Below are 26,489 nucleotides of genomic sequence, written 5' to 3'. Positions count from 1 at the left end.
TGTCGTCTGCTGTAAAGCTTCTGAGGCAAACTGTCATCTGTGATTCTGGGCTTTACGAATAAAATGGAACTGAATAGTTCATTTATAAAGTTAATTTGTACATTTAATTATTATTTTATGATGTCATAAATCATTTTATTGTTTATTCCTTGTTTTTTTTAGATTATTGATTGATGTGATTATTATCACACATGTTCATGTTGCTCAAAGCAAGTTAGTGCATCTGTTTCTTGTTTCTTGTTTTTTTCTTGCTAGTGGTTATTTATTTGTATTTTGGTAATTAATGTGCAGTAATCTGACTGGCAGGGTCATATTTATGAATAATTCAGAGGATATTTATGAGGAAGCATTCAAGCCGTCTTCCATCATCATCATTTACCATCTGATTCCACTGTGCCCTGACATCTGGAGTAGAGACAACATCTGGTTGAAACAGGCCATGTGGCTCTGCTGTTGTTGATTGGATGTTTCCTCCCAGCTGCACTGAGCTGAGGGCTGATACCATTTCTGAGGAGGCTTACAGTGCCTGCTGGAGTGGCGTCAAAAACTAACATCAGTCCTTCAGGGGTTGTTTACCACACCCAGCGGTGACGTCACACAGCGAGCAGTGATGTGACACATCAGCCACCAGGTGGCAGCAGAGCAAAAGTATCACCTCAACTCATGAGAGCATGGTGAGTGGCGTAAGGTGGTGGAGCAGGCGCTGCTGCTCGTCACATGACCAGAGACACTGGATGACGTCGACATAAATATAACTCAGCGATCAGCACTGCTCATCTGCGTTTGACAAAAACAGACAATAAGAAATGATTCATTTAATAATTGTAATAGTTTAAGTTACAGAATAAGCAACCACACTGCCTGCACTGTCTGTATTTACGCCCCTGAACATGATCAGTACATTTATCAACAGAGCAGCAGCTCTGACCTCTGAGTCAGGAGAGAGACACCTTTGACCCAGACTTGAGATGTTGGCTGTGTTTCAGTCATGAAGGTTGAATCTGTGACCTTACTCTTAAAGTGAATCATTTCCTGGGAGATGCATCACGTTGACTTTGACTTTTATTAATTGATGGAGTTTATTTGACATGTTTTTTCAGTGAAGTCTGGCTCCTGAGCTGCACAACGTGTCTCTGCAGTATTTTGTTATTTGTGGCAAAAAAACCACATGCACATTAATAAACTGACCCCGGCGTTCAAACCAGGAACCCTGTTGCTGTGAGGTGACAGTGCTAACCACTGCACCACCACGCAGCCAGGTGTTTAGCTTTAATTAAGCCATTCTTATTAACATTATCATTATGTTTAATTCTTTCATTTGTAAGTAATAACAAATGAAAGAATGGACTTATTTTCAGTTGTATCTGGAATGTGTGAATATAACAATGTTGGTCGAACAGGTTTTCATCAGCTGAGTATTAAAGAAACAAAGACATTTTCTGTACAACAGCGCTGTTTTTATTCAGTCACTTTCTTGCATTCCATTGATCCTCCAAACAAAAGTGAAGCCACAGAACAAAGAGCGTCGCTGGGACTCAGCACTCGACCAAAGTCCTGTCACACTTTGGCCAAAATATATCTGAGGAGGATAAAAACAACGTTCAGCCATGTGTCTCTGCTGTTTTTATCACACTGGTTTCTGATTCTGAGGTTTTGTCCAATGAAATATCCTCAAGTTTGATTTAAATAAATGACACAGAATAAATAAAAATGTTCTTCGTCTGAATTACAAACCTGTTGAATCATAATGTGGGAGGATAACTTTTACAAAAAAGTGCAACTGGAAAGGTAAATTAATCTTAAAATGTGATCTTTCCCACCCTCCTCAGTCACCTGAGCTCACCTGCTCTGCACACCTGTCACTCATTACCTCATCAGGACACACCTGAGCCTCATCCAGCCCCACAGTATAAATGAATGCATTCCAGGAGCTGCAGCTCACTGCCAGATTCTCATGAGTCAAGTTTCAGCCCAGTGTTTTAATGCAAATTTAAACCAAATGTTTAGAAACTGGTCAAAAGACAATGTGATTGGATGCTTTGTTTCTGTTGTGTGATTATTCGTTCATCTTCTAAGCTGGTCAGCCGGGAACACGTTAGCTCCACCAACTCACAGCAGCTCTCTGAGGACGCTCCGTGCCAACTAGCAAAAGAAATGTTTCAGTTTGAAATCCTGGAGCGACGAGTCCTGACGCATGTGTTTGATGTGTTCTCAGCCACGACTCCTGCTCTGCAGGTGTGTCTGTGTTCACCTGAACTGAGACAGGACAGTCCAGAGGAAAGGAAAAATTCAAACTAAGATCTCTGTTTCTCCTCGACATAACTGAGCTCAGTATAACATGAATGTATCATGTGGATCCAAAAGAAATCTTAATTGCACTGCAGTATTTCAGAAATTTGTCTCAGCGATCAGATTCAAGTCTCAACTCTGTATTTGATCTGTCATCAGAGTTGAGAAACCTCTGAGAAGACTGAGCTCAGCACAAGAGCTCCTGTTGATTTATTCTTTTGCTCCTTATTTCTCCTTGGGGAAATCGGATCAGAATTTAGTCATCTCCAAATACGAAGCTGATTTAGTTCTGATGAGACAAAGAAAAGACTGTTTGTTGTGATCAGCAAAATTTTCCTCTGGGATTTCACTTGGTAGCAAATCCAGTTTAACATACAGTTTATAAGAAAAACATTTTCAGACAATAGCCTTCATGAGTAATGAATCTTTTGTGGGGTCCCCCAGGGGTCTATTCTGGGCCCCCTCTTATTTACCACGGGGCAAATCATGCATCAGTTTTCATTGCTACAGGGACAAAATGCCGCTGTGGGCCATTTGTAGATCTAGAAAAGATTCATCCATGTTTTATGTGTCCACACTCACAAAGCACTTTATTCAAGAGAATTTAATTTAATAACTTTTTATTATTAAGAGGCGAGACCATCACACTGACCCTTCACTGGTTACCTGCCATTTAAATCTCTTTTTAAAACCCACTTTTATCTTCTCACTTTTTCTTTACTGACTGATTTGTTGCAATTGTTTTCATTATTTTATCTTGTTTGATATTTTACATTTTGGTTCTTATGTTTTTACTTTGTTTTGAAAGCTGCTGTGGAAATAAAGTTGCGATCATTGTTATAAATGGAGCAGTTTTTCATCAAGGACATTTCTGTGCAAATAAACAACAGCTTACAAACTTAACAAACTTCAGCCTTTGTGTTCTTTGCCCATGACTGACATCAAATTACACAAAAGGAAACTTTATAGAAATTATGTTATATTTATAATATTATTTTATATGACAGCGCAGATCTCTGAATGACATGAAAGCATAAAGGACCATTACAAAACTGTTCATTAGGGACTGTTCTTGTTTGTTTGTTTGTTTGTTTGAAGGGGTTTTTTTTACCCTCCCTGAAGCTACAAATGTTTTCCTTGACCCTCCCTGAGTGACTGGAGGAAGACCCATGACCCTCCCTGCACCATAAATGACTTGTTAGATTTCTAAAACTTACCCTTTGATGTTTGAAAGTTAAATTTAAAGACAAAAGTTGGAAAAAGCCTCAGTTTTTTGCTCTTGTCATGCAAAAGGTTTATTTAGGTTTAGTGATTTTGATGAAATACCACTATTTTAAGATCAGACTTGATTATGTTTTTCATCTGACAGAAGTGTTTGTTGCACATGATGTGTCTAATGACACATGAATTTGAAAATCCAACAATAATTTCTGTTTTTACAGTTTCTGGCTGATAAATGTCATTTTGGCGATTTTTAAAGGAATGTTTTCTTTCAAAGTTTGTTTGTTTTTAAATCAGCGGTTAAATAAATCAAAATAAAAAGAACTTACATTTGTATGCCTCCTATTTCACATGCCTCCCCCTTTTTGCACGACCTCCTCCCCTCTCAAAAGTAATGAACAGTCCCTTATTACAATATGGAACAAAATGATTCGTACGTTTGGGGAAACAGGGAGCTCATGGTTAAAAGAAACTGATGTTGGTTTTTGTGTAGGAAATAAAAGGCTTTTGGCATTTAGGCATTTGGTCTAATCTCTCTGGCGACGACAGTCAAAAAATTCTGGATCCCTAAAACAAAGCACAACACAGCTCTGCAGGAGAGCAACAGAGTTCCTTTAAATCTAACACTTATGAAACTAAGCTACATGAAGTTCAGGTTCGAATTCAGAAACTGATATTTTAAATTTAAATTTAAATTTATTATATTTTAAATTTTTGAGTGATGCAACAGGTCGGACATGGTGACGCCTCACTCACAGAACATGTCAAAACGCTTTTTTCAATGAAAAAAAAAACACATGGAGCATTTCTCAAAGGTGCATAAAATGTGATGAGCATAGACTCACTGACGGGTGAATAATAACTGAACAGATGTTCTGCAGGATGAACGAGGTGTGCTCATGGGCTCGTTGCTTTCCGACTTGAGTTTGTTGTGTTTGTGCTTCGTTAACTTTTAAGCTCACTTATGTTCAGAGAATATAACAAACTGTCAAGTAAAGTGGGACGAAAGGCATTTCAAATATACAGCGGCTGCTCACACAATGTTCAGTCCTCTCTCCTGTTTAGTAAAAGGAACAGTCCAACACTTAGAACTCCTCCTTTGCTTTGATCCTGCAGAAGATTCAGCACAAAAAGGGTGTAATATTAATATGAAATATCATCATCTTACTGAGCTGCAGGGAACACCAGCAGTGGCACCACATCAGCAAAGGTCATGGAGTGCAGCAATCACCACCTCTGTGATCCAGTTTGCTGGTGGAGTCCTGAACTGACCTAGCTCCATCAAAAGAAAGAAAAACTCGGCCGACAGCTCCGAGTCTGACCTGCATGGAAAAGAGAAAGCTTTGTGCTGCAGAACTGAACCGAAGCTTCTGACAACTGATGAGAGAACTTGTGTCACAGCTGAGGAGCAGCATGTTTGAGCACATCTGCAGTGCCGACAGTCGTACACACAGATGCTCCCAATCGACCGGGGGCAAGAGAAACATTACGAGGACTGCAGCTCATAACTCTGTCTACCTGCAGGGGGAGTGTCGTTTAGGAGTAATGGGTGTTTGTTTGGTACCAGGCTTATTGAGGTTTTCCTAATGGGCCGCTGGACAGATGACAAGGCACTGCCTACATTACCCATAATGCAACTCTTCCTCTGATAGCTGTGTGGTGGATAGTGGTGTGTTATGCTAGTAGCAGCTAAAGTATCCTGCAGCAGAGTTTAGACGTCTGGTAAGATCACTTCTTTCTAACGCCACAGCTCTAGTCTTTAACCAACACTGACTCGAGTGACATCACCTGAGGATTTTATCAGACTTCACACAGCTCTCTGTGGAGACACTAAAGGCTTCATACTGACTTGAAACAAATGCAGTACAACTCCAACACCTAGAAACACATTACAGTGGGGTTCAGCAGGTACCTGCGCCTCGCGAGGAAGGGTAGACCACTCAGTGTGGCGCCCGTGCAGCCTCAGCCATCTCAGGGCGTCACAGACCTGTTAGTGCTCAGTCTGGTGTGGTTGAACGCCACTTGTCCCTCTAAGAAGTTGAACGCCGGCTGCATAAGACAGCATGTCACAGTCTCGTTCAGTATTGGAATGAGGCAGACGAATCGCTCCACCAACTAATGACGGCCATGCACCACCACCCACAGAGTCCACACAGAGCTATCAATCTGTCAATCCTTCCGTGTCAGAGCTGGCTGAGGGTTCCCGAGTTGAGTCAAATTAAGCCGCAGACTCCACTCCTGGTGGTGCCTGCTGTGTCAGTGTCAGCTTTGCAACCACACACCAGATGTATGTTCCAGAGAAAATAAAAGATGATCATGCAGATCTGTCTGGTTCCCCAGCAGAGGCCTTTACTGATATACAAGAGCCTGTCATAAATGTATACCTTTTTTAAAAAGGCCTTTTCAATATTAATTCAGGCGAAAATTCAGGGATGGCTTTAATGACATTGTGTAAGTTTTTTTTTCCAGTGAATTTTTTTGTTTGTTTTGATGGAGCTAAGCTAAGTTGTTGTGTCCTGGACACACAGAGATAAAATGATACGGCAGCTGAAACAGCTGACTCTGGAGCTGATTGTCAAAGTGTTGTACTGTTCCTTTAAACCATATGCACAGTTCGCTCAGCTGCTCCATCAGCAGCTACTCGGTCATGCTAACGGATGCTGTGTGACAGTGAGTCTGACAGAGATGAACACAGAGTGAAAGGTCAGCTTGTGCTTGTGGAAATCACCGAAGCCTTCAGGAGTTTCCTGATGTTTAAAGAGTGTCTGCTGTTTTCTCATTAGACCACCTGTACTGTGTTCATGTGGAGGGTAAAGGCCGTTAGCTTGGACGTAGACGTTCCTCTAATGACGGCAGGAAACATCCTGTTATTTGTGGTTACAACCACCAAGAACAGAGTCATAATGGAAATGTCACTCTTATTAGATCGAGGAATACTTCACTGTTTTTCAGCCATATTGTATCTGTTTGACACACACAACCAACATGTGGTGAAACTTCCCCTCCTTGGAAACTCATCGCTGACCAAAGGTTTTGGCTAACAGACTTGTGCCAGCGGCTCGGCGGGGATTTTTGGGTCCTTGTTGCGAGGAGGGAAGCAGTTTATCTGCACACAATGCAAGAACACAGAGCTGGTTGAAAAACAGCAAAGTTTTCCTTTAAAGACTCGGGCACTGGCTGAGTTTGAGTCCGTCAGACCTGGGAAAAACTTTAACTTCCTTTCAGAGTTTGCTATGAATCTTGGGTATTGTAGGAAGTGCTGAAACAAACAGGGCTCAAATCTGAACAGAAAAATTTACTCTTTTTCTTTGCTTCTGTAAGTACAAGATGCCTTCATGGCTCGGCCAAAAATCAGCTCTACCTTTCACAGGAGAATCAGTGGAGTATTCCTTGATAATAACATTTGTGTGATGGTTAATGGTGGCAGCAGTTAGATGGGTCTGTATATGTTTTTTTGGGGCCACGAATACGATCCAGTTCAGGGCTAGGAGGAGCCCGAGGCCCTGGTATAAATAAAGTTTACATTATTGGTCGGTCTTGTCGTTTTGTTCCTCTGGGCTTCAGTGTTCAGACAGACGGAGGACGAGAGCCACCAAAGAAGAAGACCCATCCTCTGTGATGCAGAGCTGGGGAAAGATGGGAGGGGGAGTCTCTTTCCCTCCCCCCTCCTGCCTCCTCTGCTGTTTCCACATCTCTACAGCGAGTCCCCCGCCGCTCGCTCTACATAATGCTGCACTTCCCCTTCAGCTTGTCGGCGCGTTTCTGTTTGCCCGAGCGCTTGCCGTCGATGCTCAGGCTCATGTCCCTCTTCTTCTCCAGGGACAGCAGCTCCTGGAACAGTTCCTTCACGTTGGAGTTCGTCTTGGCCGATGTCTCCATGAAGGCACACTTCCAGGCGGCAGCCTGAGCCTCGGCCTCCTTTGTCTCCACCTCACGCTGGGCCGTCTCATCACTTTTGTTGCCCACGAGCATGATGGGAATGGATTCCACGGTGCCCTTGATAGCCAGGACCTGGAGGAACACGAGAATAAGTCAGTCAGGACTGCACGTCTGTTCAAGTTCAAGTTCTTTATTCTTATTGTATGGGCAACAGTGACAGATGAGCTGGCTAACGTGACGTGAAAAATAACTTTGTGGAAAACCATACCAGGCACCAATTATAATATAGAAATAACATACTTTCTATATGTCTCAGAACATGTCTGGAGTGGATCTTTAAACCACAACACAGACTAAAGTTTTTAACAAACCAGCTTCTGCTTGTGATGTTTTAAAGGTGTTCTGTTTGGATTTCACGTTAAATTTCCAACAGTGCACAAGAGCACACACGTATCTGGATTTACTGCAGCGTATTATAACAGGTGCACACCACCTTACCTGGAATAAAGACCGTCCCAGCTGGCATCAGAAAAAATAATTACACTTTTAGGAGGTATAAACTTTGAGGGGAAATTAAATTAAACAATGTGTCTCAAATCTCAGACTTCTGTACACTCTGAACTCTTCTGAACACTCACTTTTCTGAGTTCACATGTGCGCTACGTGCACTCACACTGCATAGTATGGGAAAATGCAGTGTACTATTGACGCACTCAAAATGGGCCAATACTTGAGCAACTGACACTTTCCCCCTGAACGGTCGCCATCTTTGTGACGTTGTGGAAGCCACATCACAAATGTCTCAACGTTTGACATGGAGGCTGGGGACAACAAGGAGCCTGAGCTGGCCACAGTGAACGCTGCCTCCTTCTACAGATGTAAGTTAGACATGTTTTTTGCACTGAGTACCAATGCTGTTCGAGTAGAAGCCGTCAGTGATGTTTGTTGGGTCTGTAATGATTTGGTACCACCAAAAGTAATGCGAGTGCTAACGTTAGCATTTGCTAGCTGGCTAACTTGCTCTTATTTATGACGGCACATTTTAATCAGCATTGACGCAAAATGTTTGTTTATGTCTGGGTGGAGATAGTGGTCAAATGTTGGCGATAACGCTCCACCGTCTGTTTGCAATTTGCCATTTAAAAAGAAGAAGAGGCGGCTAAAAAAAAAAAAACTTTCATCACTTCCAGTAAGTGCAAAATGGCGGTGCACCACTTAAGATGTACGTAGGGTACTACACTGAAGTGTACTAACGCAAGTGTGTGATTTTCGACACACTGAGAGACTGTGACCTGTTGGTAAATGGGTTTGAGCTCCTCCAGTGACTGGCGGCTGGTGATGGAGAAGACCAGGATGAAGGCGTGGCCCTTGGAGATGGAAAGACGCTGCATGGCGGGAAACTGGTGACTTCCTGTTGTGTCAGTGATCTGCAGTGTGCAGACACTCTTATCACAGCTGATCACCTGCAGAGAGAACAGTGCTGATCAATAATTCAACAGGTGGGTTGTTACCAGAGTTTCAGTGACGCACCACAGAGTTAAATAAACAAAGCGTTCATGTCCTACCTGTCTGTATGTGTCCTCCACCGTGGGGATGTAGGTGTCTCTGAAGGTACCTTTGACAAACCGAAGGACCAGTGAGCTCTTTCCCACCCCACCAGCTCCAAACACCACCACCCGGTAGTCGTTACTCTGCTCCGGCATTGTAGGAGTTGGAGTCCACCCGCTGCTCTGGATAGCTGACCTGTGTGCTGAGGAGAAGATAAAAAGAGAAATCAGTAAAGATGAAATCAGATGACACATAATATAAAGCAGAATGTTTCCGCCCACTGTACACACATCATGTCTGCTGTATACACAGTTTTATGTGGATTTAAATTATATTCAGAGTTGTGCAGATAGATTTTCCTGGACAGCCATTTGTGGCAAATTAACCAGATACAATGAAGGCAAAGCGGGAAATGAGCATAAACGGTGATCAGGCTGTTCCGACAGAGCGATCTGAATGTAATTAGCCTGAGTGCCATCCACAGTAACTGGTAAATGAAAACCACTCTGGTGTTTTTATTCTGGGAGAGCCCTTCAGCTGGACGCCCGAGCTGCTTCAAGTGCAGATCATTTCCATCACAATGAGCATGTAATAAGCGTCAGTCCCCCTCCTCGTGTCCACTGCTAGCAGGCCCAGCAGACGATGGTTCGGTCTAAAAGTTTGATTCAGGTTAGCTAACGTTCTCAACCTGGGGTCCGGAAACACACAGGGGTCATTGAGAGAGTTTCAGGGGGTCCCCAGAAAAATGAGGAATACTGTTAAACGTCAATTAAAAGCGTCGTCTTCAATTAACTTCCCCGTCCCTTTTACCAGCCGGTGTGGCTCCACATTTTGACAAATAAAGGCCCGTCTCAATCAGAGGCCTGGTCTGGCTGCCAAACACTTCATTTTTTAATAGAAGTTCTTCAGATGTGTATATGGTTGTTGACTACCTCAGATTATGTGGATTACTCTGTAAATTATTCATATATCTTCAGTCTGTGAGGGTCCTCAGGTCAAAAGAATCAAAAGGGTTTTTAATAAAACATTGATCCAAGTTGTGAGGATTGTTTGAACAGGATAAAGAGGTGTTGTTTCGGTATGCTGGGAGCTGCAACTCACTCTGATGCCACATCAAATTAATGATTCATAATTAATGTATAATCTGAAGCCTCATTTTTATACAGTAATATTCAGACTGGTTTAAATAAACATTTTGATTATATTTCCTGATCTTTGCTGAGCAACAGTTTTGTGTGAAAGGAATTAAAGACCTGTCCCAAACACAGGCCTGTTGAGTTCAGTGAGCAAGCAAATAATAGCCCGGGCTATTGACTCAAGTTTTACAGTAGGTTGTAGCTCGACATGGAAGTTAGCATCGCCCTGGTCCCTTCGTCAAAAACAGGATTTTTTTCACTGGATTTTGGATTATTGCAGAAAATAAACTCTGTAGCAAACACATGTTGATGAACACTCTTTTAGGATCCATGATTGGTTAGCTAACTGATATTTAAACGAGCTAAAACAGTTTGCTTAAAGTTCAGTTTGGTAGCTAAAACAGTTTGCTCAAGGTTAGCTGATGGTTCAGTGATTATGGTTTATTACATACTTACATCATCATTACTGCTGTGCGTTAAAGACACAGTGAAATTCAAAATACATTTTCCAAGTTGAAACTTCAAATGATACTAAATGTATCAGTGAAATGTGGCACGCTGCAGGTGTGTGTTTGGAGTTGATGTCTAATTTATTTATTTATTATAAACAGTTTAGCAGTTTGTTGAGGTTTGGTCATGGGCTTTCTATGTCCACATATGACGTCCAAGGTACCCTGGGTGTGTTGGTTGTTGACGTTCTGGGACGCCGTGTCAACTTCAGCCTGTTACATGCATTGTCTGTTTTCAAAATACACTTCAAATTATACTGAGCGTATTTTCACCACATTAATAAATAACATTACAGAGTACTGTGTGTTTGTGTTGTGATGCTGCTCTGCTCACAGTAAACATACTAACAACGTAACAGACAGACAGGATGACAGAGAGCAGCAGATATCAACCTGTCCTACTGGTGATGTCATTTCCTGTTGAACCTTTGCTGTGTTGATGTTTGTTTACCATCAGTCATATAATAACATGTGAACTGAATTTATATCGTGATGCATTATGACATTAAGGCACAAATCAGAGCTTGTAGTGTCCCAGCATGCTAACGTTAGCTAGCGTTGTTAGCCCCCTCTGCACAGTAAAGTTGTTAGAAAGGATCAGATTTATTTTGATCTCTTCAGGACTGATGACCACACATTAAACTGACAGTTTATCACAGGACAAAGAACAACACACTTTAACATGTACAGCAGCTGCTGTCTCTCCCCTCATTGGTCTCGGTGTCTGTCCCAGATAGTCTGTCCGTTCATTCTGCACGGTGGGATGTACTGCCTGGTGAGTGACCATCTGTTGTACACTACTTTTCACGCTGCGTTAAATCCACTATACGAGGTATAATAATTCCCACTATGCATTTGGACAGCACTTCAAAATGGCGAACACACTACATAGTGGACTATATAGAAAGTATTGAGTGATTTGAGACACAGGCTGTGTGTCCTATCAACAGGCCAAAACTCCACATTACGCTAACGTTATTAGCATAATATGAAGGTCATCACTTCAAGTAACTAATGGTTGGCAATGGTTACATCTAGTGGCTGTAAATAATCAGAGTTTGTGAAGTGCAACCTCAAGCCGACTGTCCGCCATCACTGAGTGTCTGTCGCCCTGGTTTTTGCAGTGTGTCCTGCACTGCTGACACCGCTCAGCCCACGTCGGCAGCTTTTCAGACAATTCAGCTTCCGCAACATGAAATCTCTCTGACTGGCCGTTCAGCTCAGTGCACAAACAGAAGTGAGGAAAGTAAACAAATGACTGAAGTGGAGAGGGAGTGAGATCAAAACAGACGCTGAGCTCTTCAGCAGAAACATTAATAAATAATAAATACAACTTTTCTTTCAGCATCAGCTTGTTTTGTTAATGTGCTAACTAGCGTCTTGAATCTGTCCAGTCGCTCTTTTCAGTTTTTAGTTTTAATGATGAATACAGACCGACTGCCGTCTGCTGGTGTTGAGAGTTACTTCCTCTCACGCAAGTGCAGAACATTCATACTGGTTGACGGTTGGCTGTAGTCTTTGTGGTGTGTTTAGTGCAACTTTTTGGCTGAGACACAGGCAGTATGAAGCAACGCAACAGTCAACCTTCGTTGCTGCAAGTTTTCTGACGTCAGTTTGGTGTCTGGGCCTTCAAACTCCACTTAGCAACCACTTCAAGTTGTAACACAGCAAGTGTTTGTGCTCAGTTCATGAAATTTGCACTCTTAGCATAAATATGCTGTGTGAGAAACACTGAGAAGGATTCAGTGAAACACTCTGAAATTATTTACAGGGTCAGGATCTCTGCATGTTTAATCCCTTTTCAAACTTGAGGCCTCTGTACGCTCCACACCCGTTTGTACAAGAATAAGTCTCATCTGGACTCGTCCATCTCACTTGCCTTTGGATGCTTTAACCCATTTTTGGTATAAAATATCATCCAGACAGTTTAGGACCAATTCACACCTTGTGACTCGAGGTGTGACCAACCCTACATAGCTCCGCCCCCAACCTGCCAACCAGAACTAAAGATGGCTTTTGACAAGAGCTGAAACATCATCTGAAGCAAGTCCAGCTGCCTCTGACTTCAAGATAACTCACGGTGCTTTCCTGTGCTACAAACACCAGACTTTGTCAGGTCTGACTTCAGATCAGCTGCTGCTGCTCAGAGCTGAGTGTCTCAGTCACAGCGCTGACGTCAGCACTCCTAATCTCAACCACAAATTTAGACCGATGACTAATCAGCAGCTCGTTAATCAATCACACACAGAGTACATTCAGAGGTTGCTCCCATGGTTACATCCAGAAACACAATGGATGCTATCAGGAGGCAGGGGTGTGTGTGTGTGTGTGTGTGTGTGTGTGAGTTGTCTGGTTGCCGTGGGCAAAGGTGCTCAGAGGAGAGAGACAGACAGCAGCAGAGATTTATACACCCGGAGAGGAGTGCAAACATGTCATCATCGGCAGGGCCGTTGTCATGGTTACCCGCCTGCCCACATCGCCTGACATCACTTCCTGCGTGGAGGCGTGCGGCAGGGAAAACACCGCCGAGTGAAGCAGCAGCATCAGAGCCTCAGAAATAAATCTGCTTTCATCACAAACACAGAACAAAGGTGTGAACTGTAATACACACAGTGAGCTTCAGAGACGCTATATTATTAATATGGTTATGACTTTGTGGCCGTGGGCCTGCCTCACGCCACAGCGGGACGGAAACCCTTTGACAGGGAGGGCACACAAAAAAAAGGCCCTTTGACACGAGACTAACGATCTGCAGCCGCAGTCACGACTCTGTCAGAAGTTAATGATCATTCGAGAGCAGAAAACTGAGCTGTCAGATGGAAACTGACAGAAAACCTTAAATAGACAGTCTGGATTATCTGCAGTCGGGTTGGATGAGGTGATGAGGTGTTGCAACTCGGAAATATATTCAGGCAAAAAGAGGCTAATCACTGATCTATCTTCACCACACGGCTCACACATTCCAAGCATCAACAGCGTCATACCATGCCCAGATCTCTCCATGCAATACACAAACACTGACCACGCCATCACCCTCATCCGTCTAGCAGGACGCGGGACCTGGCTTTCCAAAGCTGACATCACCAGCGCATTTAAAGTTCTGCCCATTCACCCAGACTACTGGCGTTTTTTCAGCGTTTGCCGGAAAGGAAGTTATTACTTCTCAGTACGCCTCACCTTCGGATGCAGAAGCAGTCCTAAGATCTTTGACTCACTTTCAGAAGCTCTTTGCTGGATCTTGGTCAACAACCACAAACTCCCTCATGTACTACACCTCCTCGACGATTTTCTCATCGTCACTCCACCATCCTCACCCCCTCGCTACGAGGTGTTCCTCTTTCTGAAGAGAAAACCTCAGAGCCTGACACATCCATTGAGTTCTTGGGCATCACTCTCGATTCAGTCTCCTTCCATGCTTCTCTGCCAGCGCATAACTTTGCTCCTGTCTAACCATCTCCTGGCAGACAGATGCACCAAACGCCAGCTGCTAGCCCTCCTTGGCCATCTCAATTATGCCATTCACATAATTCCTCAGGCAAAATCCTTCCTCTCCAACCTCCTGACTAAAGCAGCAACTGTCCCCTCACTCCACGACAAAGTCACCTTAGATGACGCCTGCAAAATGGAAATGCGCATATGGCAGCATTTCCTGTCCTCCTGGAATGGTATTTCCAGGAGACTACCTCACGCAGCCCGAACCATCCAACTTTACACAGATGCAGCTCCCTCCACAGGTTTCGGCGGCTACTACAGAGGGAGGTGGTGCGCTTCAGCTTGGCCCCCAGAGTTTAGCTCTCTCAATTCAGAGTCCCGCTCTCCTTCATCTGCACTCCATGAGCTATATCCCATCATCATAGCTGCTATTCTTTGGGGGCACGAACGGTCAAAAAAAATCCATACTCATTCACTCCCATAACACAGCAGCTATAGAGATCATTAACAAAGGCCGATCTCGCTCTCCCATCATCATGCAGCTGATGCGCAGACTCACACTAATCTCAGCTCAGCAACAGTTCATTCTCCAGGCAGCTCACGTTCCCGGTCATTACAACAGCATCGCTGACTCATTGTCTCACTTTTCATTCCAGAAATTCAGACACTTGGCTCCATCAGTCCCACCGTTTTCAGCCACAATATTCAATTAGTTCCACAGCTAAGAAACCTCACAAGCACCTCACAACAGGCCATACTGAACAGCCTCGCTCCCAGCACTCTCTCTGCCTATCTAACTGGCTGGGACTCTTTTAAAGCACATCACGCCACCCACCAGATGTCATTTCCCTCTCTCGACATCACGTCCATCTGCAACTTCATCACCCATGCTCACTATCCAGACCTACCTAGCAGGAATCAACTGTTTCCATAAACTAGTCACTGGCTCTCCTTGTCCAGCCACCTCTCATTCACACGTTACCATGCTAGTCAAAGGCCTGTGCAAACAGGAACACGTGCCTCCAACTAGACGCCTATCACTCACTTTTGACCTTCTCAGCCTCTGCATCCACACTCTACGTTCAGGCTACATGTCCCCGATGGTCGACTTAACCCTCGAATCCATGTTCCTGTTGGCTTTCTTTGGGTTCCTGAGATGCTCCGAATTCGCCCCAACTTCTTCTGCTTACAACACTTCTCGTCATCCCAGTGTGTCCGACATAACCATCCATACCTTTGACTCTCTCATATTCACACTCCGAAGGAGCAAAACTGATCAATGGGCATTTCCTTCCCCATCTACCTCTTCCGCCTCAACTCCTATCTCAGCCCATATGAGCCACTGACAAAATAAATTCACTCCAGGTATGCCTCCAGCGCATTACCTCAACACCCACTATTTCTCACTGACACAGGAAAAATGGCCACCCGATTCTGGTTCCAGAAACATCTACACAGAGTCCTCTGCATTTCAGGCATTTCTTCCGAACATTACTCAAGCCTTTCCTTCCGCATCGGCGCAGCCTCCACCGCAGCCAGAATGGGCATCTCTGATCAAACCATCCAGGTCCTAGGTCGCTGGTCCTCTCAGGCATACCGCACATACAAACATAACAACCTCAATGATCTACGTCAAGCTCACATCCAATTGAGCTTATAAAAATCCAACTCTTTTGGGTAGTCCATAATCAGCTTGGGCGGAAAACGCTGAGATGGAACCCCCACACTGAGTCTCCTTCTGCCCAGCATCCAGCGTACCCTCCGGACCAGCCTGGCTGATGACATCCTCCATCCATCTTTGCCCCTCCCCTCTACATCCATTCACCATCAACATCATCTCAAAGCTCAGAACATTCATTAAAATGTTTAACTTCATATTGTTGTGGCGTGATCCTTGCTAGTGAAATTGTTATTGCATTACTGTGCATTTTCATTACAGTAATGACAGTTAACTTAATTCGACTCCTGCCAGTGAGTTCAGTTTTGCTCAAGCAGAGTTGACAACTATAGTGTTTGAGAAATAAGAGAAAAGCTAAACATATCACGGTTGGAACATCATCATCACCATCATCATCACCATCATCATCACCATCATCATCATCATCATCACCATCAAAGGTTTCTGCTGTCAACAAGCTTCTTCAGCCCCTTTTCAAACATCACATGTGAGGGTCCCTTCGGCCTCAGGCTGTGAGCTGCTGTTGAAGGGAAGACTCTTTGAACCAGCAACATGTGACGGCTGTGGACTGTGTGCAGTGTAACAGCAGACAGTGACAAACTGTCCCTTAAAGGGCTCCTCGACAAACAAACATTAGGTCATCCTGCTGCAGATGAACACTGTGGTCCTGAACAGAACATGGTCTAAATACAGCAAAGAGAAGGAACGTGGAGATCTGTTAAAGAAACCGACCTAAACAGAACCCTAAAAGATTTACAGAGTTGCATCTTAAATGACAGAAATAAACCTGCACGTTTGCTCTACAAGTCTCAGACTTATTTCCACTCAAACAGAATAAACCGAACAAAAACCATGAGCATGCAGAAAAGAAGAAGAAAGAAACAAGCTCTCATCCAAGAATGGGTGTCATTAATTAAGGCTCATTTTACTCCCTGTAAAATAGATTCATCAGTTTCAAACACTGTAAAACTCACTGCCCTCACACCTCCACGCATCCGTCATGATGTCATAGATACAACTAACAGATGGCACTAGAGGGCGGAGGTGGAGGAGGTCATAATTATGGAGGCAGAGTGTGACGGCAGTGGTCTGTGAGGCCATTAAACACATCATGGACAGAAAATTATTTTTGTTGTATTACTGATTTGTTTCGTTGCACCATCATCTCCTACAGTCGTACGTCACTTTACTACACTGCCCCACGATTCCCGGTGGTACTCCTCCATTTTGTCTGTATCTGTAAGCTTTCAGAAAATGTGCAAAATACAAAGGAAATGAACTCAGAGAATGGACAGAAATTTAACAAATCAAAATGAACAAATTAATGTTGTCTAAGAGAGCACGGGTGATGGTGGTGCTGGATCACAGAACATCTGATGTTGGTGTGCACATTTAAACACGGGATCCATCATGCTGTACCAACAGTTTATTGTGGACAACTGAGTGACTGGATGATTTGTTCTAGAAAGAAATATACAGAAGAATATCACTAGTCTGAATAATATCAAACAAATCAGATGAACAAATTAGGTTACTGCTTCACTCACTGCATGAATGCATCCATATGGCTCTCAGTTACTCAAACATATAATGAAACAGAACAATGTCTTTCAGACCACACTCGTCAAATCAATTAAACCATTTCAACATCATCAGGTAAAACAGTCCAAAATAACTCACATCCATTGTCTGTGTTCTGGCTGTGGTGTGGAGGGAAATCAGAGAGGCCTGACCTATGACATCTTTGGGGTGGGGCTTACTCAGGAGTGACAGGGTGATGATGCAGGTAGGGTGGAGACTTGTGGTTTAACAACAGGTTTGTGTGATAGTTTGCTGGGAATGAACCTGACCTCAGGATGCCACAGGGACCCTCTTTCAACTGAAGGAATTCTTCTTCTTCTTCTTCCTAGAAATAAATCTGTTATTTGAGGGGCTTAAGATGCTTGAAAACGAATGAAACTTTGCAGACGTATCAGAGGTGGTGGGAAAAAAAGTTGTTTTATGGGTCTCACACTCAGATTTGAAAAAAAAATGTCTCAGCAGCTCCCCCACAAGCTCTCAACGAAGCAGCCCTGCTGATACGTTTAATCTACATGTACAGAACTTGGTAGGCACAAGTAACGTGTACAACAAATCAGTCCCACCCTGAACACATCTACATGCTATTCATTAATAATAATAATGCTGGATGCTTTGGACCAGCTGCAGTTTATCAGGACACTTGAGAGGAAGAGCAAAGAGGACAGAGCTGCTAATCAATACAGGAAGTCACCAAAGAGTGACCGAGGATAGCAGCGCTGTGAGGTGGAAGTGACGGGTGAAGACGATAAATATCACATAGATGAGAGTATGCAGACAGAGTTACATTTTTGGTCATGTTTCACCTGTTTAACGACCAAAAAGTCGCAGGTGGACATTAAATAAGCTACTCTGCAGATACAGTTTCAGAACAGCAAATATCTGGAAACAAACCAAAAATGGAGGTCAGATCAAATTATGAATTCTTGAGTTATGGCCAAAAACATGTTTTGTGAGGTCACACTGACCTTTGACCTTCAACTGCAAGCTTCTACTCAGTTCATTCTTCTGTCCAGGTGGACGTTTGTGTCAAATTTAAAGAAGTTTCCTTGAGATGTTCTTGAGATATCGTGTTCACGAGAATGAGACAGAAAGACAGACAGACAACTCAAAAACATGATCCCTCCGGTCGCGCCCATCGTTGGCGCCGAGGCATAAAAATGTAAGCTGGACTTTCCTTCACTTCATCTCCTACCTCTCCACTTTGTTTCACCGTCTGAAGTGATTTTCCTCTTTCTACTCGTCAACACACAGAGGAAGCGACAGCGTGCTCATTATTCAAAGACACACACACACACACTCCAGTGTTTTGCCTCCAGCTCTGATACAGACTGAATCCCTGAAGACCTGGGGCCTGTATCATGAAGCAGGATTAATGTCTCAGCGAGGTAACTTCAGGGTTCACCCTGGGTTTTCGGTCTCACGAAGCCGGTTCAGTTCTTATCGGGGTAGATCACCATGGTAACTTACTCTGAACGGCTATCCTGCTCCGGAGCAGGGTAAGTTCAGGGTTGAATCTGATCCTATAAAAAGCACCACCCACTGGCCAATCAGCTGTTGATGGCTGACAGAAATGCAGCCCAGTCATGACGGGAAGTTTAATTCATTTGATTGATTTTGATTTGAAAGTTTATTTTGAACATTAAAAAAGAAAAGAAAGCAACAACAACAGACAATGAAAAGATTGTTCAAAAAGGAGTGGAAAGAAGTGGAACTTTCATCCCACCCCTTCATAAGAAAGAAACTGATCATTAGCGGACACTTAATAGCACCATTAATTAGTGCCAACATTTTGTTTTGTTGGAGGAAATGATCACTGTTAAAGATAATGGGCCTAACTGACAGCTTTGCTGCTGGAAATGTGGAAAGTAGCCTATCATGTCTACACTTCATGGTGTTTGAGGGATTTTCCTTTGTGTTTCTTAAAGAGGGACACTAGGTATATTTCTGCACAGCTGTTAATTTCTAACACAGCTCAATATCAGGATGATTTTATTCAGACTATCAGTTTGGTGTTGATATGATTTAATTGTGGCGTCAGCTTTAAGCTTTATTGTAGCATATATAACGTTATGACAAAGAAGACCAGTTTATCAGACGCAATGATGTTAGACGATAATTGTAATACACGCAGTTCATCTGCGCAGCATTGATTTCATGGGATTCAAGGGTGTGATCAGTGTCAGATGTACAGGTACAGGTACTGCAGCTACTTGAACCAGTGATGAGTCATTTAACCTACACATCATTTTATTTGCTGCCTTGTGTTGTCTTGATTTTTCCCTCTCCTCCTCTATTTCTTCTTTCCTCACCCGTTTCTTTTTCTTCTCTATTATGTGATTTCATTGATGTTTTGACAGGGGAATTTCTTTGATAAGCTTTTAGTGGCTTCTAACCTCTCCGGCACTTTTCTTTTTTTAATCTTGTAAATGTTATACTGTCTGTTTTTAACATTATGTGCAAATAAACTAATCTAAACTAAAACTAAACATTATTCATCCCGTTATGCGTTGCCACGCATGTTTCCTCCTCCTGCAGCTGCCACGGTGTTGGCCTTTTCTCTAATGTTGCTTTTCTCCTCCTCATATTTTAGTAGAATTAATCTCTGATTCTCACATGAGAAATACTTTTTCCCCTCACATACGGCGCTCTGTGAGGACGCTCAGTGACGCTGCGCTTCTCTCATGATTGTGATTGGTCTGCTGCGTGCGCGTTCACGGCTCTTGATAAAGCAACCCTGGGTTGAGTTACCAAGTTGATATCCAGCGTCGTGATACCGTTTATCCTGATTGCCATTGTTAGGGTTAGTCAACCCAGGATAGGTCTGGGTAACCCAGGAAAGGTTGATCTCGCTTCATGATACAGGCACCTGCAGCCTCCCAACAGAAAACACCAGACTGTGTGTGTGTGTGTGTGTGTGTGTGTGTGTGTGTGTGTGTGTGTGTGTGTGCGTGTGTGCGTGTGTGTGTTTGCTGATGCAGTTTCACACCTTCAGTTTGACTCCTCACATTTTTCTCACTCACAGTTTCTCCTGAACATTTCCAGTTTTAATCAGTCTGCTGCAGCAAACTCCAAACAACAGAAACATGTTGTTATTATTATTAGTATTATTATCGTACATTAAAATAAAGTATAATAGAAAGTATTTTTAAATGCTAACAAATCAAGAGAAAGTCGCGTGCACTCCAGCATAAGATGAGATTTATTCTCGTGAGGACGTGTCCAGCAGATCGTCTTGTTTTCTCTGTTCTTTATTTTGCATATTTACATATTTTTTTACGTTCATATATTGATAACATATTTTATTTTGCTCTTTACATTAAATTTGGAACTATTTAATATCATGCAGGTATGTGCAGGCAATTAGAGTTCTGATTAAGCTTGGTGGAGTGATATATACTGTATAAGATGTGAGATGTCCCACCTTCTTTTTCGGACATTAAAGTGGATCATGTGACACAGACAATCTGTCCCTGTGCTCTCGCCTCACCCACTGCCCTCTGATGGTTCATTCAGTTACTAGTAAGTTTACAGGTGAGACAGCAGAGACACCTGCCTGATGTGTTTCTGATCCACTCCAGCATCAGTGACACTCTGGCTGCAGTTGTACTGACAGCAGTAAAATCACAATTAAAACATCTTCAGCTTTAAATCCAGAGACTGAGCAGAGGCTCACAGTGAGACGTTTATATCTCCATCAGGAGCAGGTCCTCGTCTACGGAGATCGCCATGTTTCTACAGTAGCCGAGAACAGACAAACCAAACACTTGTTTCCATGGAAACAGTAAAGTGGAGCTCCAGTCCCAGCTGGACGAGGACATCCAACTGGCCTACTGTCCTTGTCCCAGTATACAAGCACGGGAGGGGAATCCATTTATTGAGCCAAGTATGTGCGACTCCTCTACGATAGGTGGAGATATGCCCCCTTTCAGCTTGTTAGTATTGGACCTTTTTCCTGTTGACCTATTACGTCACAGACCAAACAATGGACAAACAAGTTAGCTACGGTTAGCTAGCAGCTAACTGCTACCATGGTGGACAACTTGGTACAATGGTTGAGATATGTTAGTGACAGGTGAGTCACAAAAGAAATGTTTTCTTTATTTTTGTTTTTTCTGGCTCACTGTTTTTATGAGATGCGTCTTTATATTGAATTTTTTTGTTTGTTTATTTGTTTGTTGTTAGTTTTTTGGGAGGGAACAGGTTGTGATGTTCATGCTAAATTGAAAAACCTAAAATAAAATAATAATAATAATAATAATAATAATAATAATAAAAGCCTTAACATGGACATTAAGGAAAATCTTAACTCGAGGTGTTTTGTGCAACCGGCCCCTGTTAGTTAATGCATCAGTAAAAATACTGCAATAATAAATGTGATGCATGATGGACACTTGTTGATACTTATAGAAAAGACTCCCGCACACATGCTGCATGGTTTCAGTTGCAGCATTAGACCTTCATCAGGCAAACAGTTCTGTATCAAAGAGAAGCCTCTTGAGTGGCAGCAGCTGCAGTGCGAAGGCTAAATAGCAAACATTCATTAGTGTAACGATCATTACACATTGAAATAAAGGAATAAAGGAGTAAAACTGAAAACTGCTTAATGATGGGTTCTTTCTTAAGAATAAATGCTTCAGTGCTTCTTGTTAACTTACAGTCTCTAAAGACACACACATCCAGCGTCTGAAGATTTTAATTTAATTTAATTTTTATACTTTATTAATCCCCCTGAGGGGAAATTCAATTTTTCACTCTGTTTGTCAATTACACACAGGTCCGAACACACACACATAAACTGGACCTATACATGCACTAAGTGGAGAGATGTCAGAGTGGGCTGCCCATGACAGGCGCTCCAGATTCATTCAAATGAGCCAACAGGAGTTGTTTACATCAAGAATAAGGATCAGTACACAAATAGGAAACTTAAAGAAATGTCACAGAGTAAAAGTTAAATCAGAATATACCAGACAATAGTCTGATTAGACTGCGCCCTACCAAAGCTGTACCCTGTAAACTCAGAGGCTTCTCTTCTCTCCTCAGCTTTAAAATTTGACAAACAAATTAACTCTTTAGTGAAAGGTTGCTTTTTTCCAACTGAGAGACATTTCCAAACTCAAACCATTCCTCTCATGTCAGGACCTGAAGATCATCTCGTGTGGATCACTGTAATGCTCTGTATGTGGGAATAAGCCGGTCCTCATCATCTCGCCTGCAGTCGGTACAGCACGCTGCTGCTCTGGTACACGGAAACAGACGTCATCACACCTGTACTGGCGTCCCTGCGCTGGTTACCAGCCAACTTTCGCTCTGAGTTTAAGGTCTTAAGGCCCTGACACACCAAGCCGACGGTCGACCAAAGTCGGGCTGTCTGTCGCCCTAGTTTTTGCGGTGTGTCCCGCACCGGCGTCGGCAGCTTTTCAGCCGATTGAGCATGTTGAATCAGCGGCGGAGCTTGTCGGTGAGAGAGATCACTCTGATTGGCTGTTCAGGTTTTATTTCCTCGCCCCTGTAGCGAGTGAATCTGCCTGTAGTGAAACCGGGGCTAACCGGTGCTTCCTCCTCAGGCTCCACTTCCGAGCCGGACTCAGTTAGCCTCTGCTAGTCTCTGAGCTAGCCCCGGCTCTCCGTTTGGATCCAACCGGAGCACCGAGCCCTGGTTTGTTATTCAGGTTAAAGTGGGAAGAAGCAGCGGGTTTATCGGGCAGCTGAGTGAAGTGGAGCCTGCGGAGGAAACACCGGGACCGTCTGGATGTAATAGTCCGTGGAGGTGCTGCGGTGCTCGGCTGCACAGATAGGAAACCCCTCGGCTGACAGGATGTACCACTCTCTCACTCCACTCTCTCTCACGCAGGCGCAGAACGTACGTGCTACTTGGCCGTCGGATGTAGTCCGTGTAGTGTGTTCAAATGCAACTGACACAGGGCGACGTGAGGCGACGTGAGGCGACGTAGACGACGCAACAGTTGGCTTTTGGCTAGTTCTTTGATGTCGGTTTGGTGTGTCAGCACCTTAACTGTTTGTTTTTAAAGCCTCACATGGCCCGGCACCCAAATACATCTCTGAGCCCCTCTCCAACACCAGATCTCTCAGATCCTCAGACCAGCTGCTCCTGGAAGTCCCGCGATCCAGACTACGGGGAAGGGCGCTCGTGCATTCACAGTAGTCGCCCCAAAGCCTTGGAACAGTTGACCCTTTTCAATGAGGAGCTCCTCCTCTGTAGACACGTTTAGATCTGAGCTGCAGACCCTTGGTGTTCTCAGGCCTTTGACTGTCCTTCAGGTTTCTGTTTAATCTTCATCATATTTTATTTTCAGATCTTCAGATTCTCTGCTTTGTTTTCTTTTGACTCATTTATTTGTGCTTTTTGGGGGGGCTGTTATTTCCCTGTTGTATCACTGTACTTATGTCACTGTGCAGCACTCTGAGTGTTTTAAATGTGCTTTATAAACACATTTAATCTATTTGATAGTTGCAGAACATTTTACAGTGACTATACCGTAGTGTTACTCCTCACTGATATATCTGTTTTATTTCCTGCCTAGTGTGAGCAGAGGATGTGGATATTCCTCCCAACACACACTCTTACGCTCAGTGCTGATGACACTCTCTTACATCTTTGTAATATTCATGTGCTGAGTCCTGCAGTGATGATATGTGACAGCAGTAACAGACTCTCTGTCGCCACGACACACAACACTACTTATCCAACACACACGCACGCGCACGCACTCAGCTGACCTGCTGCTTTGTTCTCAGTTTCAATCAGCTGCAGTCTCATTATCTCCTCATCATGTTAATCACTGACTCCCGTCAATAGGAGGGACGGCTCGGGCACGCGCACAGCCGGGCACGCGCACCCACTAGTTTGAATGAACGTGCACAGTCTCAAACACACACACACACACACACACACACACACACACACACACACACGTGCACAGTGATGAGACCAGAGACCGAGCAGTGAAATCAGCCCCACCGCGGAGCTCCGTCGCCGGGCCGCTGTCTGTCCGCTCCCCGCTGTCGGTGTGTGAGTGTCGGTGTGAAGTGTGCGGACTCACCGTGTCTCCTCCGGCGGCTCCTCGCTCTGTCCGTGTGCGGGGTTTGTCTACTCCGGAGCGGCTGTGAGCATCCTGAACCCTCCGCTCTCTGACTCACAGCATCATCATCATCATCATCATCATCATCACCATCATCATCAGACCTGCTGCTGCTGATCAGCACACATCAGCCCTCCTCTTCCTCCTCCTCCCTCCATCACCATCACCTCCTTCCTCCGCTCCGCCGGCAAAAACAAGAAACACGACTTCCGCTCGAGTTTTTTTTTTTTTGGCTTGATTTTCAGAATAAAAGCGTGATTTTTTTTTATAAACCTGCAGAGCTCACACACACACACACACACACACACACACACACACACACACACACACACAGCTTAAATAAATAGTCGTTCTTAAAGAAAAACCAGATAAATAAACAAAGAAAGAAAATAAATAAAAAAAATAAAGCCGTACAGAAGGCTCCGACTGTAATAGATGTAAACTTTTATTGTGTCGTGTGACATTTTAATGTCATAAAAACATCTTTGCAAAATAAAAATTCACCAAGAAATATAAAACTAAATAAATGGCCGTTTTCCCTTTTATTTTGAAGGCTGTAATTTCGAAGCGGAAATCTAATTTTCATCCCATCATCATCATCATCACCATCACCACCACCTAAAGTATAAATACACTCCACACCTCCACCTCCATCAGCGTCACTCAGACACGTCATCAGCAGAGAACATAAAAATATAAACTGAGACACATCACACACACCACAGCTGCTGCCTTCAGTACATACATGTTAATAATTACTCTGTTACTCAACATATTTCAAATAAATGTTATTAGAATAGAAGAGAAACACTTTCAAGAAAATATACAAAGAGATTAGGAGGGCTATAATAATAATAATAATAATGATAATAATAATAATAATTTTATGTTTTATTTGTAAAGGCACCTTTCAAAGGACCCAAGGTCACCGTACAGAGTGTAAGATAATATCTGATCAGGGGACAAGTCATTAAAACAAGCGATTAAAAACCAAACGACATGAACATTCATAAATTTGGAAATAAATTGTGTAAACAAATAAATGCACACACTAAATGCACCACTGAGCGCCACAGGAAGTCATTCTTACCTGTGGCCATTAAACTGTACACCTCCTCCCTCTGATGATCGGACTCATTTGGCTATTTATAAAACAAAACACACAATATAATTACTCATTCTTATTTCATTTATAACGCTACAATTATTTCATTGTATATTGTATATATTTCAGATTGTCTACTTTACTATTTTATTATTTATTTTATTTTAATGTCTACTTTAATATTTTATTTTATTTATTTCATTGTCTATTTTAGTATTTTATTTATATCTTCATCTTTATCTCTTGTTTCCATTTATGCTGTATTTCTATTTCTACTTTGCACGGAGCATTGGAACAAAAACAATTTCCCCCCGGGGATTAATAAAGTATTCTGAATCTGAATCTGAATCTGAATAAAGGCTGTAAAAAAACTGTTGCACATGGGAAATAAATAGCTGACTGGCACGCAGGTGAAAACTGTTTCTGAGTGTCTTTGTGCGTGACGTTAAGCTCCTGTATAACCGTCTCACTCAAATAAAGCAATGCCTTTAATTTATGATTTCTAAAATATATTCTTTGAATGTGTGTTGACAGAAAAAGAAGTGAGATAAAGTGTTTTCTGCACATTTCAGTGGAAAGTTTTGATTTAAAGAAAGAAAGAAAGAAAGACAGAGGAGGAAAAGAAAGAACCTATTTCCTGGATAAAAGAAATCACTGAACTCAACAGGCCTTTGATTCCTTTCATACAAACTGCTGCTCAGCAAAGATCAGGAAATACAAACCAGTAAATTCTGAATAAATAATTAGGTTTCAGATGACATACTGATTATGAATCATTCATTTGATCAAGCTCCGACAGACAGAGCATCAGAGAGAGTTACAGCACCTCTTCGTCCTGCTGAAACAATCCTCACAACTTGGATTCATTTTATGAGAAAGCCTTCCAGCTACGAGGTGCCGTTTGTAAAGTGGCTCACACTGAAATTAACAGCAACATTTGCAAAAACCCTGACATTTAAAAAAGTGGTGTGAATTTTTAAAAGTTACCTTTTACCACATTTACAGCAA

General features: G+C 43.0%; 1 protein-coding gene across 2 annotated transcripts; it reads right to left on the bottom strand.

Moving 5' to 3' along the window:
* Positions 1–1,453: 1,453 nt before the first annotated feature.
* Positions 1,454–24,556, bottom strand: diras1a (DIRAS family, GTP-binding RAS-like 1a). Of its 2 annotated transcripts, none has more exons than XM_049588784.1 (4): positions 24,338–24,556; positions 8,955–9,139; positions 8,682–8,852; positions 1,454–7,521 (listed from the first exon to the last, which is right to left on the bottom strand). In XM_049588784.1, the coding sequence occupies exons 2-4, from the start codon at positions 9,090–9,092 to the stop codon at positions 7,231–7,233; spliced, it is 600 nt and encodes a 199-aa protein (XP_049444741.1). In that variant the 5' UTR covers positions 9,093–9,139; positions 24,338–24,556; the 3' UTR covers positions 1,454–7,230. The 2 variants fall into 2 exon arrangements, with proteins under 2 accessions (XP_049444741.1, XP_049444742.1); XM_049588785.1 differs by having other exon boundaries at positions 8,955–9,132; positions 24,338–24,376.
* Positions 24,557–26,489: the final 1,933 nt, after the last annotated feature.

Source organism: Epinephelus fuscoguttatus, linkage group LG10, assembly GCF_011397635.1.
Source record: "Epinephelus fuscoguttatus linkage group LG10, E.fuscoguttatus.final_Chr_v1".
Taxonomy (NCBI): domain Eukaryota; kingdom Metazoa; phylum Chordata; class Actinopteri; order Perciformes; family Serranidae; genus Epinephelus; species Epinephelus fuscoguttatus.
Note: the sequence above shows the minus strand (reverse complement) of the source record. Positions and strands in the feature narration are given on the sequence as shown.

Bases quoted from the DNA above. Each gene is read 5' to 3' on its own strand.
- diras1a (XM_049588784.1), bottom strand. From the start codon at position 9,092: ATGCCGGAGCAGAGTAACGACTACCGGGTGGTGGTGTTTGGAGCTGGT. The intron at 8,853-8,954 runs GTAGGACATGAA...TTCTCTCTGCAG, and splicing joins TGGAGGACACATACAGACAG to GTGATCAGCTGTGATAAGAG. The intron at 7,522-8,681 runs GTCACAGTCTCT...GTGTTCCTCCAG, and splicing joins TCAAACCCATTTACCAACAG to GTCCTGGCTATCAAGGGCAC.